Source organism: Neolamprologus brichardi, chromosome 16 (genome assembly GCF_056152115.1).
Source record: "Neolamprologus brichardi isolate AB-2024 chromosome 16, ASM5615211v1, whole genome shotgun sequence".
NCBI lineage: Eukaryota > Metazoa > Chordata > Actinopteri > Cichliformes > Cichlidae > Neolamprologus > Neolamprologus brichardi.
The window spans coordinates 6,342,551-6,363,992 of NC_142119.1; the positions used below are offsets into that span (position 1 = coordinate 6,342,551).

General features: G+C 40.6%; 1 protein-coding gene across 1 annotated transcript in view; it reads left to right on the plus strand.

The window, feature by feature from the left end:
• Window positions 1–746: 746 nt before the first annotated feature.
• Window positions 747–21,442, plus strand: part of LOC102781757 (polycystin-1-like protein 2) — a 41,063-nt gene continuing 20,367 nt past the window's right edge. The window contains exons 1-16 of the mRNA XM_087830018.1: window positions 747–864; window positions 3,910–4,020; window positions 10,596–10,644; window positions 11,226–11,455; window positions 11,615–11,805; window positions 13,303–13,354; window positions 14,160–14,302; window positions 14,447–15,788; window positions 16,963–17,108; window positions 17,202–17,348; window positions 17,906–18,048; window positions 18,317–18,443; window positions 18,620–18,744; window positions 19,615–19,735; window positions 19,858–19,989; window positions 20,949–21,062. Of these exons, the coding sequence (XP_087686144.1) occupies window positions 747–864; window positions 3,910–4,020; window positions 10,596–10,644; window positions 11,226–11,455; window positions 11,615–11,805; window positions 13,303–13,354; window positions 14,160–14,302; window positions 14,447–15,788; window positions 16,963–17,108; window positions 17,202–17,348; window positions 17,906–18,048; window positions 18,317–18,443; window positions 18,620–18,744; window positions 19,615–19,735; window positions 19,858–19,989; window positions 20,949–21,062 (3,291 nt within the window). The remainder of the gene's footprint in view (window positions 865–3,909; window positions 4,021–10,595; window positions 10,645–11,225; window positions 11,456–11,614; window positions 11,806–13,302; window positions 13,355–14,159; window positions 14,303–14,446; window positions 15,789–16,962; window positions 17,109–17,201; window positions 17,349–17,905; window positions 18,049–18,316; window positions 18,444–18,619; window positions 18,745–19,614; window positions 19,736–19,857; window positions 19,990–20,948; window positions 21,063–21,442) is intronic.

The window sequence follows — 21,442 nt, forward strand, 5'->3', positions numbered from 1 at the left end:
AAACTGTGCATCAGTTCCAAAACTAAACGACCAAAGACGCCTTTTTCTTACTGCACTGATAATGTTCTCTTCTCCTGTGGTTAGAAAATCAATCAGAAAATCAATTCTGTATCTCGGATGGTGGAGAATGCTTAGATTAATCACGGCACAATACAAAGAGCTAGGAAATCAGCAGTCTGACAAATTATGGTAAATTTGTTCCCACTGAGATTTTCACAGCATAGAGAGAAATGGCTTCATATAACACACTGATTGAGAATTCTGCACAAAGTAAAAATATAAAGTACACTTAAAAAAAAACAACTTACACCCACCAGGTTAGCAACTTTTTGTAAGCTCCAAATGGTAACAGAAACTGAATGAGCTCTGCTCTAGATGCATTATTGATGCGTGTATGTTCATCAGTGGGCTTTTTGGCTTTTTTGCATCATCAGGTCATCTCTCTTGGCTCGATGGTTCACCTGCCACATATTCAAAGTGGGTGAGCAGTCCAGAGCCTGGAGCAGCTTGTGGCTACGTCCTGAGAAACTCGGGCTTTCACTGGGAGGCCAGAAACAACTGCAGCAAAAACCGGCGTTTTATTTGCCAGTTTGGTAAGTATTCTGACGAAGACTGTGTTGCACACTGAATCACTCCATACGAAGAATTACTTTTTACACTGCCTTGTAATCTTTTCAGAGTCTGGGAGAACCATTGTGTGTGAGGGTCGTAACACCACTCTGCAGTGTGGTTCGGGTCAGGTGTTGATGATAGACGGTGGCTTCTACGGTCGTAAGAGTATTCATTACTGTCGATCCAAGTTCCCTCCACCAGCATCCCCACAACATGAGTGCGGCTGGGCGGACGCTGTAGAATCAATTACAGGTAAAACATGGTCAAATGGCGTCTGAGTGCAGCAACTACAGAGATAACTTCATCATTATTTCATTGTTGATCTTGTAATTCTAATTTATGTGCGAGTGGTCTAATCTGCACAGTAATCATAGCGTCATAATGGTCCCTCTCATTAAACCTGCTGAACTCGGGTAGGAAAACAAACACTGGCGCCTTATAAAAGGTTCTGCATGAATGAAAACTGTGGTGAAATTCTATCCACATAGAAGCCTTATCTCTTACATCACAAAGAACACACTGTCTCACTGGAGCCCCTTCTTTGTAAAGATAATTGCCCATCGGGACATTTACGTAAGAAGGCAAACAATAATGGCTTAAAAGCTTAATTGTCAGTAAAGATACATAGATGTAAATATTGACTTTTGAATTTAACTGATGACTGAAGCAGGCTGCCGTTTGTCATCGTTTAACGTTGATTCCATTTCATCCTGTTCAGGCACTGGGAGGACTTTTCAGCATGCATTGTGGTTTGGAGCACCTTTTTAAACTGCACATCCACTCTATAGCATCTTTAGTTACGTACAAAATCATTAAACACATACAATAAAAAGCACATTTCTACATATGGATTAGTACCAGGCACTGTCCCACCTTTTATCTACTATGCTGCGGATGTGCCTCAGCTAAAATGACTGACTAACTGCAGACCACCATTCAAAGTATCAGTTTGGAATATTCATGGCTTTCACTCAACTAATGTAAACAAACATTGCCTTTTATCAGGCTTTACTGGCTATTTTTACAGCATAAATTCCACGTCCATAAGTCTGGTAAGCCTTCTGGTATTCCTTGTCAAAATTAGAACAACCAGAAACTAGATATGGTCCAATCAAATCATCTTTTTAAGACAGGCTATCTGTAAAAATTTAGTCCAATTTAATTCAATTTAGTTTTATCCCTATAGTACCAAATCACAAAAACAATCACCTCAAACTGTTTTATATTGTCAGATAAATATATACAGCGAAAACCTCAACAATCACATGAGCCCCAGTGAGGAAGCACTTGGTAACAGTGGGAAGGAAAAACTGACACAAGCAGTTTGGTGTGAAAGGAAAGAGGCAGGACAAAGACACACAGTGGAAGAGAGACAGAGATTATTAATAATAACAACTAATGATTAAATGCAGTGAGGTGTATAAACAGATAGAGAGTGAACAAAGGTGACTGAAGAAGAAACACCCAGTGCATCATGGGAGTCCCCCAGCAGCCTACGTCTATTGCAGCATAACTAAGGGAGGATTCAGGGTCACCTGGTCCAGCCCTAACTATATGCTTTAGCAAAAAGGAAAGTTTGAAGCCTAATCTTGAAAGTAGAGATAGTGTCTGTCTCCTGAATCCAAACTGGAAGCTGGTTCCACAGAAGAGGGGCCTGAAAACTGAAGGCTCTCCCTCCCATTCTACTTTTAAATACTCTAGGAACAACAAGTAGGCCTGCAGAGCGAGAGCGAAGTGCTCTAATAGGGTGATATGGTACTACAAGGTCATTAAGATAAGATTGGGCCTGAAAATTCAAGATCTTGTATGTGAAGAGCAGGGTTTAAAAACCGTTTAGTCTTTGTCTGGATGATTGATGCATGCTCAATCATCCAGGTAAGTAAATTCCAAAAGGTGATTCTGTTCATCTGGACGTAGCGTTTTGAGTGACGAGAAACTTCTCATCACTCATCCAAGTGACTTCTTCAGTCTCGGCTGACTGCAGGTTTCCAACCCTATAAACAGTACATTTGCACAGTGACTGAAACCAGCACCACTGAATGAACCTTCAAGGATCTGGTGAGTAACGTAGTGTACGCTGTTAAGTGCCAGGAGGATTGCAGGATTTATACATCTGGGAAACCAAACAACCTCTGGTGAAATGGTTGGCACAACACAGAAGAGCTACCTCGTTAGGCCAGGACTCTGCAGTCTATTTACACCTACAGGCTAGTGGACACTCTTTCAGTGATGAGGATGTGCACATCCTGGACAGGGAGGAACGCTGGTTTGAGGGTGGAGTCAAGGAGGCCATTTACGTGAAAAGGGAATGACCATCTCTGAATCAAGGAGGGGGCCTAAGGGTCCATCTGTCACCATCTTACAATGCTGTGATTGTAGCCATTCCCCTACTCTCTGTGAATGGTACTCATGGTCATGGATCAATGATCTTTGATCAGTAGTTGATGATCAATGGTCATGACAATTTGCATATTAATGCTCAAGAAACTGACCTCACAGCCCATTGTTCATTCAGTGGTGCTAGTTTCAGTTATTGTACAAATGTGCTGTTTACAATGTTGGAAACTTGCAGTCAGCTGAGACTGAAGAAGTCACCTGGGCGAGTGATGTTTCTCCCGCTGAAAACACTACGTCCAGATAAACAGAATCAACGTTTTAGGCCATCGATCTTTGGTAAAGCCAAATAGTAGATGTGTACACGGCAAAAAATATACTGGCTATATTCTTGTTTCTTGTAGTTATATTGGCATAACTAACATTTGCAGTAAATACACACACATTTGGAAGTTTTCGATGATTTTAAATTGGCCCTCAGCATGAATGTGAGCATGTCTCGCATGTCACGGTACCCCGTCTTTTGCCCTGAGACAGCACCCCTTTAACCTTGAATTGGACAATGGATGGATGGATAATTATGATAAAAAAAAATGTGACATGAACACAGCATGTCGGCACACATCAGTGCTGCTGTTTCTCTTGCAGCCCGGTCACTGCATTAAAATGTTGATATTGTTCATTTCTACAAACCATAAGTATAATCTCAAGTTTATCACAACTCTTTTCATATTGTTTAGCGTCTCAAGATTATGAAGCCCCTCTCTGTGGGTGAGCTTGAAGGGATTTATTTGCCTTTGATTTTGGTAGCTAAGAAGCATATTGTCGTCAAAGCATGAACTAAGATATGAACATATGCAAAACTTTTCCCACTGCTGAAACCACTGGAGCGTACATGTGTGTGTGTGTGTGTGTGACAGTGTGTGCTAGCAGCAGCTAATCATATTCTTCTGTGATTCCCAGCTCGTTGCCACGGCCGACAGGTCTGCCAGATCGCTGAAGTTGCGAACTCCTTTGCTGACCCTTGTCCTCAGCTGAAGAGCTATCTGTCTGTGGACTACCACTGCAAAGACGGTAGGTCACGGTTCTGTGCTCAGGTTAATTTTTTTTTTTTCTCTAAAGTGGAATCACACTTCCTAAATCCATGAAGGGCAGCGTGTGTCTGTCCTTTTCTATCCCATCTGTTTCATTTTCCCACTTTGTTTCCCTCATTAGTTAGAATAGAGTAGTTAGGAGCCAGTAAAGTGTTAGAATAAGATTAACTATGGCTGATGATGCTTGATGCAGGCGTTAGAACCCCAATGAAAAAATGCTGCCAATCTAGCTCTCAAAACATTGCCAATAAATTTCTCTCACACGCTGTGGCTTATTTCACTTCTGGGGAGTGTGAAGATAAAAATATGGCTCACAAAGATTTAAAGTTCTTGTTTAACCACGGAGAATTATTAAAACAGCATTATTTACCTCAAATAGCACAAAGACAGTTGTAAAAATGTTTCAGAAATAAAACACTTTACTTCATAGTAGGAAGATTAACATAACTTTATCATTTCATGGAGGTCTGAGTTTGTCTCCATCGGTAGCGACGTCTCGCCTGGCAGATCCCGATGTACTAATGACAACTGAAAAAGTGAAAGAAAAAAAGGGGGGAGGATGGGGCACGAAAATGAGAACAAACATCTTGTAGAACTGGGGGGTCATATATAGATAAGACCCGGAAGGGGTGTGTTTGGAGCCTTGGTCCCGCTCCTGAAATTCAGATAAATTATCTCCAATTGTTTCCAAATTTTTGATGAGCAATTTAAAGTTTCGCTCAGAAACAGGAGCACAGTCTCTTCTCATCACTCTCATACTTTACTGGAGTTCTTGGACAGAACAGATGCATTGTTAATGTTGATAGCAACGTAAAAAGAAAAAGGACGAGCTGTACTGAGGGTTTTTTTTTTTTATTTGGCAGCAGCAGCTGTTCAGGTAAATGTCAAAGAATTAATCCAAGCTTCACATTGAAATCCATTTTATATGTTTCACTGACAAGTTATATTATAGGTCAAACTATCAGACACGGTCTGCTTCTACAGTGACCCTTATCTCAACATCGGTAGATTCAAAACATCGGGCTGACGTCAGGCATCTTTGAAATATAGTCAAACTGGGAGATTTGTGCCCCAGCAAGATCTGGAGAAGCTCACTCAGGTCTTTAATTCGTGTAGAGTTTAGTACTGGAGTGCTGTTTTTGGAAACACCATGAGACAGCTACAGTTAGTTCAAAATGCGACTGAACTCCAATTCTCAGCTCCCTGCATTTTTAATTTAAAGTAATTTCGGTTGTTTATAAATCATTAAATGGCATGGACCCCAGAAATATATATGATCAGCCAAGTTTATCAGTCCCATTAATCCCAACAAAAAAAAGTACAAACCAATCTATAGTTGACAACAAAGGCTGCATTTCCAGTTTATTTCTTTGGGCTGTTTTCTTATTTTTTTGCTCAGATCACATTAAATGCTCCTGCATTAAATAACCTCTATGGTATCTGTGCTTCTATCTGTTGAGATCATGTGCTTGTCTATTTTTTGCTTGCTGGGCTACAAGCGCTTTGTAACATTTCTGGTCATCCTCCCACACCACAGGGCTCGCACTGTCAGTTAATCCCACCGCTGTGGTTCTTGGTGACGTCAGAATCCACATGAAGTGGCTTTTACATTCACCCCTGACAAACTTTAGCTGCAGAGTGAACACAGGAGATGGCCATGTAATTAATTTGAACAATCCAAAAGGGTGAGTATCATTAATAATCTTTAGGGTTTTTTCAGCCATGAGTTTAAAGAACATTTCCTGCATTATTTTCCACATGAGGTTAGTTCGTTTTGTTTTTGCCTTCTATCCTGCTTTCTTGTTACTAAGTTTTGCACATCCTTGAATCCTTTCCTTGGCATCCTCTCAGTGCACTTAGTCCATCGTACCTGAGACACGAGCAGAGGAGATGAGGATGAAAAAGGAGGAGCAAGGAGTCAGTGCAACTGGCACTTAACATACTGAGACAGTTGCTCCAGGCTGCTATTTAAAAGCAATGACAATTAAATTTATGCGGCACAGCTGCTTCCTCTGCAAAGCAGTTATTTCTTCTTCGATATGGAAAAAAAACTCATTTTTTGTGTAGACTCCCAGTTTGAGGATAGTTTGTATGTTACAGAGGTGTAGCACTCCTCATTCACGCATCACGGCAGGAAAAAACAAGTTTTGCACTATACAACTGTAGCTCCTCAGACAAGCCTCCTCTTCTGCTCAACAATGTGAGAGAGCCTTCAACAAACTATAATCAGACTGATTTCCAAGTCACAGGAGGAAGGATAGGCTGAAATAGGCTCCACCCTGATTTGGACAAAAGGAGGAAAATGAATGGAGGGATGACAGATGAGACAAAGATGCACAAAGTAGAGAAATTAAAACTGCCCCATCACTCCTAACACTGTGTCAAAATCACCTGCCAATTGTCTTGAGTCCATCTGGTGAATTCACCAGATGGACTCAAGACAATCCAATCAATCTACTCTGTTTCCAGTTTCCTGCTCGCCAACACCCAGCTCACCTCCTGCTGATTGCCAAAAGGATCCCATTGGCTTTTTGTGCTTTTACATACTACATTTGTGTGGGTGGGTGTGTGGGGGTGTCATATAGAAATGAACATCTGTTAGATTCAAGCTCATTCTTAATCAGTTAATCGGTGGTGATTAAATCTGTATTTCCTGTTTTTGGAGGGCCCAGTTTCAATTTTGAATCCTGGTGTCTGTGGCGACAGTCACTGCTGTACTGATAGTAATGCCTTTTACGTCAGCCGGCAGTAATTTGTTTACCAGAGCTGACAAGGCGCACAGCAACAGAAACATTACAGCATCTAGAAGGAGGATGCAGCCTAGGAACCATGCCAGAGAAGGTTTTGACGCTTCAGCTATAAAAGGCTCAGCACTTAGAAGAAGCAATGCAGTCTACAAAATAAATCAAAAATCAGTCAACAGTTGAGCGTGTCATGAGCCTGCGTCAGCACTGTTTGTGTAATCGGTCTCACTGCTCTGACATGTGATAACATGAGCTTGGTGAAAGTTTAACAAAGTAAAGTTCACTATGAAAGTGTGAATCACAACAATCCATTATATCTTTAGCTGGATCTGCTACATCTGTTCACCACACAATCATCACCTGTATCATAGTAAATGTGCAACTTATTTCATCCTTATGTTGAATTTAACCATAAAATGTAATGATACAAACCGGCACACTGCACTTCAGTTGGACCATGCTGCTATCAAAGTCATCTGTACAAAAGCTGGAGGAAAGTTGTTTACCATCTCCATCAGCGTTAAAAGTTACCTGAATCTGTAAACCTTAAGAACAGGTCACATATTGATAATCTGCAAGATGTCTTATTTTGCAAGGAAAGTGATGTTTTAAAAATTGACTGTTTTTATTTATAAACAGGGCTCTAGAGTGCGACCAATTTGGTCGCAAATGCGACCAAATTTTTCAGTGGTGCAACTTAAAAAAAAATATTTGGTTGCACCTGTGCGACCAACTGTTCCGGTAGCAAAAAAAAAAAAAAAAAAATCTGCAACCTTCCCTGTGGTCAACAACAGACACACATTATGCCCCTATCGTGGACTAAACCAATCAGAGATAGTAAGGGGCGGGACCTCTCTGATTGGCCGTGGTCCAGTTGAAAGTGCAGGTGGAAGTGGGAGGTGAGTAGCTTGAATAAAGCGATATCAATTCATTAAATCCTGAATCGACTTTTAAATATAACTGTGTTTTGCCAGAAACGCCAGATTCTCAGATTAAAGCTCATAAAACCATTTCAACAACAACCAAACAGCAAATGAGAGCAGGTACACGGACTCCACACAAAGACGCAAACACAGAACGGACCCGACGCATCAGAATCAGCTTTGTCTTTCTCGGCTTTCTCACCCGACGGCCGTAGACGTACACGCTGTCGGAGCTTAGCGATTCTGATGCGTCCGGTCCGCGCTGTGATTACGTCTTTTTGCGCTGATTCTGAGCTGCAGGTTTTGTCTCTCTCCAACCAAAATTCACAGAGCCAGCAGCAAAAGAAGCAGCAAACTGCACTTCACATTTGATCAATGTCGTCATGAATTTTGCTGTTTTGCTTCCACGACTATTAAAATCACACTTCATGCACAGCTAGCTCTCTCTCTATCTCTCTCTGTTCTTCAAGAACAGTTTCCCGTCTCCAATCTCTGTTTTCTGTATTATTCATTCGCTTATTACCCACCAGTCTACCGTTGTTTACAGCGCTGTCTTTTTCTTTTTTCACTTAAATGACCTCGAACAAGAAAGCCTATTTTTTCTGTTGTTCAATACTGAAGAAATTTAAACTTTATATGCAGAACATTGTAGAATATTTTTAAGGTTATCTGCTATAAAAAGCCAGACCAGGAAAATCTCCTTCATGTTTTTCTGTGTTTTATTCTCAGTTACTTTCACACAAAGGCATCTGCTGTGATGTTCACAATTCTGATGAAGTTAGTACTGATAAATGATCAGAATTATAATATTTCTTACTGTCTGAGGTGAAGTTGAATCGAATCGGGACTTTTAAAACCGGAGTCGAATGGATTATAGAAATCAGTGATGATACCCAGCCCTAGTGAGCAGCCTAGGCACGACAGAAGTGGATGTAGCTGTAATAGGAAAAGAACTATTGCTAACCTTTCTGTTAAGTTGAGGCCTGATCCTTCTGAAATTCATAGCCAGTGCTCTGACACGGTGTCATCAATCTTTGAATGCTGAAAAAGCACAGTGTATCCAGAAAAACACATTATATTATATAAATTATTATAAAATTTGTGTGCGCCTAACTTTTGTGCCGGTACGCCCATGGCAAAAAGTTAGTCTAGAGCCCTGATAAATGTTTTTTGAATGCCAAATGGAAATTAATAAGCGAGCCACTAGATTGCATATCTGTTTTTAACTGCAGCCACTTTCAGTAAAGGTACTGGGAATAAATGCAGGCATGATCGGCAGATGTAAGTTCAGTTATTTTTGAAGAACTGGAGGAGAACACTTGTATTATTCACCCAATTTCTCCCATTTAAATCGCCAAAAACAAAACCTAAAAAATGTATTAGACGTTCTGTGTGTAATGTCCAGAAAACCATTATGATATACTCACAGGCATTAGGTGAACTTTAATTTTATTTATTTAGGACAGTGCACGTTAATGAACATAAATGTTAAATAAATTACATGAATGTAAACGTGCCAGATTATAGCCAAGGGCTAATTTCCATCTGTTGTCCATAAAACATTAAAAGTACACACACATACACACCATTCTATTCCCAAATAAAACATTAAAACTATACAACTTATACACGATCACACACTTGGATTTGTCCATAACCAGTTTTTAACCTGTGCCTTAAACAAGTTGAATGTCGAGCATTCTCTAATGGATTGAGGACTTCTATGTTATATCCTTGCACTTATTTGCAGGAAAGTGTTAGTAAAAATGTTGATCAGTCACAAGAGTCTCCTGTAATTCCTGTTGCACAATTGTATTTACTGTGCTCATGTGTAGGCGATCGTGGCTCACGAGTTGGCAGATTGTCTTGTAATTGGAAGGTTGCCGGTTTGAGCCCCGGCTCGGAGGGTCTCGGTCGTTGTGTCCTTGTCCTTGGGTGAGACACTTCACCCGTTGCCTACTGGTGGTGGTCAGAGGGCCCGGTGGCGCCAGTGTCCGGCAGCCTCGCCTCTGTCAGTGCGCCCCAAGGCAGCTGTGGCTACAATGTAGCTTGCCATCGTCAGTGTGTGAATGGGTGAATGACTGAATGTAGTGTAAAGCACTTTGGGGTCCTTAGGGACTAAGTAAAGCGCTATACAAATACAGGCCATTTACCATAGTACAGCAGCTGAAAGATCAGTAACATATAGCATGTTAGTACCATGTAGTGTTTTGTGGCATTTATGGCATCATGTTAGTTGGTTTAGTAATTTAGCAAATTAAAACAAGGCTGCTTTGCTTGTGTAGCGATGGGCAATAAAAAGAAAACTGCACCCCAGCAAATAATACCTCAAACATTAATTAGATCATAAATTAAGTAAGGAACAGAAATGGTGAGGAGGAAGAAATGTGATGTCACATTAATCTAAGAGTTCAAGATAAATCTGTGTATCAATGACAGGTGATGGAGGTGGTAGGAAACAAAACCAAGAAGGTAATTATAAACACAAATTAGATTTGTTTGGCCATGATAAACATTACACAAACTCATACAGGCCTGTGAAAAATGCAGTATATCCTGAGTGCTTCCATGGATTTTAAGAGGGTAACTTGAAGCTAGGTGCTGCTGATTAAATGCACTTGATTAACGATCACAGGATTGAATGTCTCTGTCAATTTACCCCAAGGAGACTGCGCAAAAATAATAAAAACATTCTACTGTAAGACTCCACAGGTCTCAGGCCAAATGCTAACGTTCATAACATTAAAATTCATGACAGAATAATTCGAAGAAGCATGGCTTGCTTTGAAGGGTTGCCAGGAGAAAGCATCTTCTCTCTAAAAGAACATGGCAGCACGGAGTATGTTTGTACAAACCGCAAAATTTCAGAAACAATGTTCTTTGACCAGATGAGACCAAATTGGAGATGTTTGGCTACAATGCACAGCCACCCATTTGGTAGAGCCCAAACATATATCAGCATATCAGGACCTCACACCTCCTACCAGCTGTCAAGCAAAGTGTTGGAAGGCTGATGATTTGGGCTTGTTTTGCACCCATGGGATCTGGGCACTTTGTACTCAGCGAGTAGCTGGTGAGTCGCTCCAGTCTGCAGGTAACTGTGGTGATCTGCAAGCAATCCATGGCAACCTCGAGAAGATTTTTAGTGCATCACCCCAGATTTTGACTACCAGCAAACTCACCCTGGAGTCAGGAATAGAGATCTTCCTGGAGTGACCACTGGTTCAGTGTTGTTGTTCAGTTGTGAACAAGCACATGCAACATCTTTTGAATTTGCACTTACAACTAAAATACCAAAGTCTTTCAGTGATATCAGACAACAATTTGTTAAAGACTTAAGAGTCAGGGAAGGTGTAATGTTTTTATGACACATTACACCATTACACTGGGATTAAAAACCATTTGATGCTAATGGCTGTTTGTTTAATTTGATTTTGATGCACTTAATGGTTGTGTGACATATCTGAAATAGTGTTACTCAAACGAACACGCTGATTCCTGTTTTTGAATTTCCTCAGGTTGGAGAACAGTGTGGTGCACAAATACACTCACCCAGGTACCTTTATTGTGGCAGCTGAATGCACTTGCAGTGAAATGCACATTAAAGCTCAGAAAATAATTACGATTCAAGAGCCTGTTGCAGAAATCGGTGTTATCAAGTGCTATGCTGGAAACCTGTCTTTTTATGAAACCAACTGCAAAGCCCTGTATGGAGAAGCCTTTCAGATTCAAATGGAAGTAAAAGCAGGTAGGTACCAAAGTGAACCTAATATCAAATAATTAAGTTGAAATTTTGATATCTCTACATAACAGCATCGGCTTTAGTTTGAGCATATATTTGTTTTTTTCCCGAAATCATGTTTTACTTTTACTGTCGTTTAAGTTTTATTTGTTTTCTATTCTTTAGGTACGAATGTGACCTACAGAATCGAAGCTGATGAAAAGTCGTTGTCCGGTTTATCTGTGGTCAGAGGAACTGAACCCCAGAACGTCACAGTAACATCAGAAATAGTGACGCAGCTCGGGTCTGGCTGCCACCATCTGACACTTTATGCGTCTAACACGGTCACATTCCTTGAAGTGTCCAAAGACCTGCTGGTACAGTAAACCAAACTAATAGTCTTCTTTTAGTACAACAGTAACAAAAACAATGATGTATCACCCCCAGGTTTCTATTGAACATGGTGATCATATGAATAAAGAATTTCAGTACTGATTGAAAAATTAGACTGTTTAAAATTATTAATTAAATTTAACCTTTAATTATAAAATTTCTTTAAGATAATTAGGGAAATATCTGGGAAGACGAGAACATCTCTCTCAATTTAATTCACAATTATTTCTTTTTTTTTTTTCATACCAACTATGAATTTAAAAGTCATCCTGCTGTCCCCATTAGGGTAATCAGTCATTTTAAGTCAAGGAACATAGTGTGAAAATGTGCCTTTGATCTAAGTTTAATCAAAATTAAGCCACAAGCTCTGATGTCACTCAGCTGCCAGCTAACCTCCGTAAACAGGAAGCTCAGCTCACCTGCTCTTCTTTGCATGGCACAAAAACTCTGGAAATATATCGGAAGTTTTTGTTACGGCCGAGAGGGCCAGGCGGTGAGTGTGGACTCAAATGCAGACACAGAGGGAGGAAAACTGGCGTGAATACAGTGCTTTATTTACAGTGCGTAGTTTAATTACAGAGCAGGAAATAATGTAGGCTATGGACTGTAAAGGCTAAGAGGCCAGACTATGGAACATGGAGCTCAGACTGTGTGCTATGACTAAATGGTAAATGGCCTGTATTTGTATAGCGCTTTACTAGTCCCTAAGGACCCCAAAGCGCTTTACACGTCCAGTTATCCACCCATTCACACACTAGACTAGATGCTAGATTTCGTGACCAGATCCTGGGGAGGGAGAAGGGGCAGCGGCCTGGGTGGAGGTACACAGAGTCACTATAACGAGAAGAGACAGGCAGTCAGTGGCAGTCTAGTGAATGTCAGTCGGTGGATTCAACTATGATGGTTATGGCTTACACGTAGCAGGTGAAAGTGGCATGCAAGAGGTCCAAGGAGGGTCTGGAATACACTTATAGCGACAGGCCTGGCAGGGAGGCAGGCAGGCGAAGTGCCATGATGGAGGGGGTTACAACCAGATATCAGGAAACCAGCATCCAGACAGAGATAGTTCAGTTTGAGAAGCGTAACGCCCAGGCGGGTAGTGCGTTAGCTGTAGATCTGGCAGAGGCCTGTTGTGAGCGCTGGTCTTATATGCTGGTGACTTGATTGGAATCAGGTGTGAAGGCTGATTGGAGTCTCCGCCTGAACGTGGAGCCCAGCAGAGTGGAAAAACCCCGCACTCACCCAGACCATGACAGTTTTATTCTTCCCATAGACAGTCACAATTTAGTATGTCAAGATTTTTCTTTATCAGACAATTTCTTACTGAATTAAAATGCTTTGTAGAGTATCTTTAATGTATCTTTAATGTATCTTTAATGTATTTTCATAGTAAACACTAATTTCCAGATTAATGTGTTATCGGATTAATGTGTTATCTAATTAATGTGTTCCTCTGCTTTGTAATTCTGCTTATCCCACAGGTGTGTGTTCTGGAGAAAATAGTTGGACTTCAGGCGTCTGTGTTGACAGCGGGCAATGAATGTTTAGATTCCCCATTTATTACTTTTGATGTTTCCCTTGTACGAGGAGAGCCTGTGATGCTCTTGTTTTCTCTTTCTGGAAACAATGGCTTGTTCACTGAAACCAGACAAATGAATACCAGAAAGGAAATGTTTGAAACTGAAAACCCAATTCAAGGTGAGCTTTAAAATGTAAATGGTAAATGGACTGCTTCTTATGTAGTGCATTTTACCCCTCAGCCATAAAAGGCTAATTGAAGGCATTAAAGTATTGTTGTCACTCTGCCAGGTGGGCAGGCATCATGAATACCAAAGATTGTGAATGTGATAACTCAAGAACAAAGCAACATAGGAGGTTCGAATTGATATCATAGGTGTATCTACTAAAAGTCTCAGACAAGTTCGAATCTCGGTGACCTCAACCTCGAGGTCAAAGATCAAATTCTCCAAAAATCTTGTGAATGATAATCTAAGAATAAGGCGATATAGTATTTTGAAACTGATAACACAGGTATTCCATAGTGTTAATGCATCTCATTTTCTACTCTGCCTAAGCACTTTAAGTGCTTTACACAACTTACAACTTACAACTTATGTTCATACACATTCACTCACATTGATGGTTGCATTGGGTTGGTATCATGCAGACTGGAGCTGCCAGGGATCAAACCACCAACCTTCTAATTAGGACTGTAGATGACTTGCTCTACCTCCTGAGCTACAGCCACCCGAATTTGATGTCAGTCAAAATGTCTGAAACATGAATATTTACAGATTCTACTGCTGATTCATTGATTTTTCCGTGTGTTTTTCTACAGGTTCTATAGAAGCAAAACTCAGAGTTTGGAACATCTTCTCCTCTCTTGAAGTGGTGCTGAATATATCTGCTTCTTGTGATAAAGATTTAGGCTTTAAACCCAGTGATCAAAATGACATTTTGTTTGGAATGAACAACAGACGGGTAATTACAGAAGTCCATCCAATTTATAGTTGTGTAGTTGTACTTCTAATGTAACTGTACAAAATAATATTTCAAGTAAATATTAACCCTCATTCTCACCTTTGTTCTACCTTACCTGACAGTTATAAATGCTTGTGTTTTCAGAGAAAGAAGCATGTTAGAGTTGGCAGAGCTCTACTGACACTCACCGCTAACCGTTTAGCTACAATAACTCAAAGAGATGGAGGGAAAGGAGGCTGCGGAAACAGCGACTGTGGAAAAGGCAACTGTGAAAAAGGCAACTGCGAAAAAGGGGGAGGAGACTGTGGCAAATGCGACTGTGGAAAAGGCAACTGCGATAAAGGGGGAGAAGACTGTGGAAAAGGCAACTGCGAAAAAGGGGGAGGAGACTGTTGCAAAGACGACCGTGGAAAAGACAACTGTGGAAAAGGGGGAGGAGACTGTTGCAAAGACGACCACGGAAAAGGCAACTGCAAAAAAGGGGGAGGAGACTGTTGCAAAGACGACCGTGGAAAAGACAACTGCGAAAAAGGGGGAGAAGACTGTTGCAAAGACAACTGCGAAAAAGGGGGAGAAGACTGTTGCAAAGACGACCGTGGAAAAGACAACTGCGAAAAAGGGGGAGGAGACTGTTGCAAAGACGACTGTGGAAAAGACAACTGCGAAAAAGGGGGAGGAGACTGTTGCAAAGATGACCGTGGAAAAGACAACTGCGAAAAAGGGGGAGAAGACTGTTGCAAAGACGACCGTGGAAAAGGCAACTGCAAAAAAGGGGGAGAAGACTGTTGCAAAGATGACCGTGGAAAAGACAACTGCGAAAAAGGGGGAGAAGACTGTTGCAAAGACGACCGTGGAAAAGGCAACTGCAAAAAAGGGGGAGAAGACTGTTGCAAAGACGACCGTGGAAAAGACAACTGCGGAAAAGGGGGAGAAGACTGTTGCAAAGACGACCGTGGAAAAGACAACTGCGAAAAAGGGGGAGGAGACTGTTGCAAAGACGACTGTGGAAAAGACAACTGCGAAAAAGGGGGAGGAGACTGTTGCAAAGACGACCGTGGAAAAGGCAACTGCGAAAAAGGGGGAGGAGACTGTTGCAAAGACGACTGTGGAAAAGACAACTGCGAAAAAGGGGGAGGAGACTGTTGCAAAGACGACCGTGGAAAAGACAACTGTGAAAAAGGGGGAGGAGACTGTTGTAAAGGCAACTGCGGAAAAGGCAACTGCAAAAAAGGGGGAGGAGACTGTTGCAAAGACGACTGTGGAAAAGGCAACTGCAAAAAAGGGGGAGGAGACTGTTGCAAAGACGACTGTGGAAAAGGCAACTGCGAAAAAGGGGGAGGACCTGATTGCGGAACTGATGGAGATGGCTCCAGTGGCTTGTCATGTAGCATATCTCCACAGAGTGGAACAATCCTTGATGGTTTTGATATAACTTGCAAAACTGAAAATCCCTGCTCTAACTGTCAGTATTGTTTCAGCACTCAGAGTAAGTACTTCTGGATCAGCAAAATCTTTTAAGACACTGATGTAACTAAGTTTAACAGTGCCATTTATTTTCCACATTGTTTTAACATGTGGCAGGTACGAGGTGGTGGAGAGTAATAAGCATACAACTGCTCTAATTGAATTATTCACTACAGTAACAGGCTTCCATATACTGGATGTACGACTCAACCGCTATTCTAAAACTTACAGGGAAACAGCAAAACAAAGCAAAAAGAAAAGACAAAAAGCAAGAAGGAATCAAAAAAGGCAAAGTACAATGGACACAAGGCAAGAAGGAACCCATAAAAACAAAGCAGCAGCACTACTGTAAACGTAGCCCAGAGAAGCAGTTGCCCTCTCAGGACAAGATTTCATGCAAGGCTTCGTACAATTAGCAATTTACAGCAAAAATACACTTACAACAGAAGTAAGGCTAAGATCGTAACAAATCAAAAGCTACATAGGGGAAAGTGGGGCGATTTGTCCCAGCGGTAAGTTGTGTTTCTAAGGATCCATAGAAACACGGGGTGGCACTGTAGAACAGTCCAAAGTGACTGATCCCAGAATTAGATCCTGAAATATATGTACATATTATAGAAAGAAGCATTCCTTTCAAGGCCTCACTGTAAAGTCACTCTAAGTAAAAACTGGCACAACTCACCCCACTTTCCCCTACTGATCAAACGGCGTCGCCCAATTTGCAAACGACGTGGCCAATAGGAGGCTTCTGCAGCTACAGCCTAAAAACACACACATTTACTACCAAGTAAAACAATAAACATACGGCACAAAATAACATACCAGAAATCGATGGAAGGCTTCCGGAGAAATAATCCACAGGTGATCTCCACAAAAACACGAGTAGCACCACTCAACCAAAGTGTAGCCCATTCAGACTGAGGCAGTAGTGACATGACTCCTACCTGTAACAGCTAGGGAAGTCAGGTGACAGAGGGCTCAAATGCGTACAGCAACAGGTGAGCAAGTGAGGGATGCAGCTACTATTATCATAGCACCATATAATGCGATTGGCAAGTAGTGTGATTAATAATATTGAAATATTCATAATATTCATTTAGCTACAAACACAATGGAGTATATTTCACTAGAAATCTAATAATAGATTCTAAATCTAAAAATCTAATCTAAAAACTCTCTTGTTTGAACCTTATCAGGTAAGACTCTGCGATGCAGTCAGAGCAATGAAGTAAAATTCATCTTCCTTCCTCTCGGAGACAGCAATTCTAACTACAAACTGAATATACTGGCAACTGCAACGGGTGAAGGCCAAACAGTGCTCAGCACCACTATAACTGCACAGGTATGCCACAAATAGGATGCATGTACTGACGAGAAAAGATCCAGAGTACTACAGATTTTCTAGTACTGTGAGAAAATATTTTCTTTTCATCAGGTTATGGATTCAACTTTGAGCGTAAGCTCAATAGAGAACATCTTGGATCAGCTAAAGGCAGAAGGCCAGCTGTCACCAGAAGTCGCTGGACAACTCCTCAGTTCTCTGGCCAATAAACTTAACGACCAAACTGATCCTGCAGGACAAGCAGATAGGCAAGCGGTAGGACATCTCACTCTGTTTAAGGATAGGACCAGTGAAGAGCCTTGTGCTGCCAGCAGGGCTAAGCAAGCTTTTAACTGTTAAGGCCTTTACACACCGGATGGGTTAAAAAAATTTCAGGCTCACATACTGTTAATGCAGCTGTTAACATCAACCGTGTAATTTTGCAAAAAGAGTCTGGACAGCTCCACTGACATCCTAAAATATGTACAAAAACAGTCATAATGCAGTTATGAATCAAACCACGAAATTTTCTCTGTTGCTTCTTTGTTGTGAGATTTGGATGAACCCAGAATCTCATGCTTTAGGAGCCGCCCAACAGTTGATTCATTCAAAGGAAGTTTCTGTGTGTAATTTTACATCTTTTTGACAGCTTCTCAAGAAAACTCGGGTCTCATTTCCAGACTTAATGAGACAGGGTGGATGGAAAGGAAAAACCATCTCTGTGAATCAGGAAATGTTTGAATCTGAATGAACAACATTGTTACTGTAAAATTCTAATATGTCACTTTTTTATGCATTTATTTTGTTGGTGTCTGAAGCTTCGACAGAAGATGCTGGACATATTGATTGCTTTAGTAAATGAAAATCTCAACAAAAGTCTACAAGACGTTCAGGCGTTAGCCACAGCACTTGCTTCTCTCGTCAAGAAAGGGACTGAACTCGATACATCAGCACAGGTACTGTAGAGAAGTTCAAAAAAGGAGGAATCCATCAGTAAGGACTGTAGACATCTCTCTGCAATGCGTACTGATGTATGTTGCTCCCTTCTTAATGGGAAGTAAATGTTTGGTGGACAGGGCTTTTTTTTTTACTCTGCCCTGTACTAAAATTAAAGGTGCGATATGAGGACCACATTTTAAAGCTTTTGACAATTCAAAAATGTTAATATCTTCATAATATCTCCCAAATACATGTCTATGACTGTGAGTTAATTCCCACCTTCAGGAAAGGGCCGCGTCATTGTTCGCAACCCTGAGTTCATTTCTCCTCCACATGGATCTAAACGCAACTGAAGTCTTTGCCGCAGCCAACATTATTGTGGAGGGCATAAGCAACATGCTCGACTATTGTCCCAGTGTGAGTCTTATCAGGCCGATACTGATTGTGTTTATTTTTCTGGGGAATTGTGGTAGCTTTTAATGTTAGATATGCAAATCAATATCACTTCCCAGCAATATCTGCTGTCTCTTCAAAAAACCTTTTTTGTATTTAAAATCAGTTTTATTTCTGATTCTAAATGTTATGTGTTGCAGAAAATCACCTCAGATAGCCTTCTTGGTGCCCTGTTCAATATACAGAGTGCGATGTTGGTCTTTATGGAACTCAATGAGGACTCAAGCATAATTCAGCAAACGCACGTTAAAGTATTTGTCAGAAGGTAAGTTTCCCTTCAAATGCCAGACAAAGTTATCAAACAAAAATTAACCACATGTCCCAGAAATTTGAACTGGAAAAATATCACTGATGCTGGTATACTAAAAAGCTGAAGCCTACAGCCACCGGTCTACGGATAGGTGACAAAATATAGGAAAACCTGCATAAACCACATGGAAAATTCAGCAAATACAGATGTTTCCATAAAACAATGTTGTGTGGCACCTATGAAAGCGCTGAGGAGGAAAATTTGATTCTCATATGACAGCCATATGCAAAGAGGAAAGCTCTGGTTTTAAAAGATGGTTCATTGTTGGTGTAAATAGCATAAGGTTTATCCACAACTACAGTTTCTAGAAAAGATATCTGCAAATAGTTAGACAAACTCCACATGTGATGGCGTGATACTCGATTAACACAGGATTAAATACGGGCCAAAGTTTTAGAAATGTCTGTTTTCAGTCAGTGTACCCATCCATGGGATAAGAGTGGTTTGTGAACAACCATGATTATCAACACGAGAATGAAGAACGATGACTATGTCTTAAAAATATCCATTTACTACAGTAAAGGCAGAATCTGTGACAATCCAGATTGAATCCAGTTTTGTTTTTACAGTGGCTTATTACACTGACAACATTATATAGTAAAAGGATCTCTTACTGAGCCACTTTGAAGTGACAGTGGTTCACATTTATGTCCCCTCCAGTCGTTAACACAACTACCATAACGTGGTTACAAGTAGCCAAGTCGCAATGAAAACACATTTTACTTTGTATATTAATAATTTATTGATTCCAGAGCTGTTAAACCTGCAAACTAATATTTAAGAGAAGCACATGTTTAATGTGGATCTCCTGATCTTTTCTTACAGAGTTTTACCAGCAGTCTTGTACACAGGCTCAGTAAATATTACCAACTGTACCTGCATCACATTTTCTGTTCCACAACTACCCTCTACCATACTTCCTTCAGACAAACCAGTGGATGTGCGAGTACGTCAATACCCATGTGCCTATGAGTGTTTGTGCTGTGGATATGTGCATGTGTGTAAATCAATTTTGCTCAATCATCCTAACGTCTAATGTCTGACTTGATCTTTGAATTACACTTTCAGATGCTGAACTTAGATGTAAACCCATTTTGTTGGAAGGTGGGATGGGACATCAGCAGATTCGTAGGTTCTTTATCCCTCACAACAAAAGAAGGGTCTGTTATCCCTGTGGAAAACTTAAGTAAGGATATTCAGGTCAGTGTAGCAACATTACAGCATTCACAATTACTGTTTTCAATCTCCTTTTGAGAGGACTTGTTTCTGGGGACGTTTGAGAAATGCATATTAAGAATAGTTTTGTGACACAAATGGAGATGGTGAATCTGTTGGCCAGAATTCCTATCAATCCATAACACACCCATCAGGTAGTAGTTGTTGTATGGGTTTCATGAGTTAATGACAAGAATAACAGAAAGAAATATTTGATCCCCAAAGCTAGCCAGAATCCTGGATCCCACAGATCAATCAATCAGTTATAGATACTTCCCATCTAAACTCCTTATGTGCATAAAGCACACCTGTCCACAGAATCAATGTCACTCATTCCAAACTGTCCACCACAATGGCCGAGACAAAAGACGGACAAGATTTAGATCTGCATCTGGACTACAAGACCATCAGCAAGACGTTTGGTGAGAAGGTGACAACTGGCTAAAACACTGGCTAAAAAAGAATCACAATAAGGTCATGGAGTGGCCTAACCAATCTCCAGAACTTGATAATCTAGGGAGAGAGAGCTGAAACTGTGAGTCACCAAGAAGAAACCTGGAGAGTTTAGAGAGTTTCTGTAAAGGGGACTGGGCTATAATCCCTCCCTAGATGTGAGAGAAGGTGGTGACCACCTACAAGAAACATTTTACTGCTTTCAATTTCTCCACCAAGTGCTAAGTCATATTTTACTTGAGGATTAAATACTTATGCAAATAATTTCACTCAATGACAAAAAATATATATATATATAATAGAAAAGGGCCTGATGTAATTCTGGGGAGGGATTACTACTTTTAAATAGTAGTACAATTAATAGTAGTAGTAGTAGTACTAATTAATATGTTACTTGCATGTAACTATTTTACACGTTTAAAATATGTTAAAGTGGCTACATTTTGAAACAGTGGGTTAGTGGATAACCGCTTTCTAACATGTGACTTCAGATCGTGTTTCCACGGTTTGCTGGAGAACAAGTGAACACCACTATTCTGGACTTGGGGAACTTCAGCACAACGGTTATTGATATTCCTTCAGCGAACTCTACCCTGGTTCTAAAGGTTCAGTGACTTGTTCTTTTATGTCGACTCCTGAAATTAGAAGAAGCAAACATGCTTAGTGAACAGTGATATTATGGTTACATTACATACAGAGGCTACATTCTGTTCAGCGTGACTTTTGCTTGTGACCATGCTAACATTGCTAACTGTTAGCAGAAAGTGTAGCTACAAGACGAGGCTAAAGAAAATGTTCACATGGCAGTTTTGCATTAAAAAATCAGCTATTGCAGGTCTGGAGACCATGAATATATGTACCAGTTTCTGACACATTTCATCACCTACATCAGAAGAATCTTTATTTGATGTAAATTAATGTCATAGTGATTAACCGCTGACAGATTGTCATTCCAAATATGTAGAGCCACGCTGTTATCCTCCTT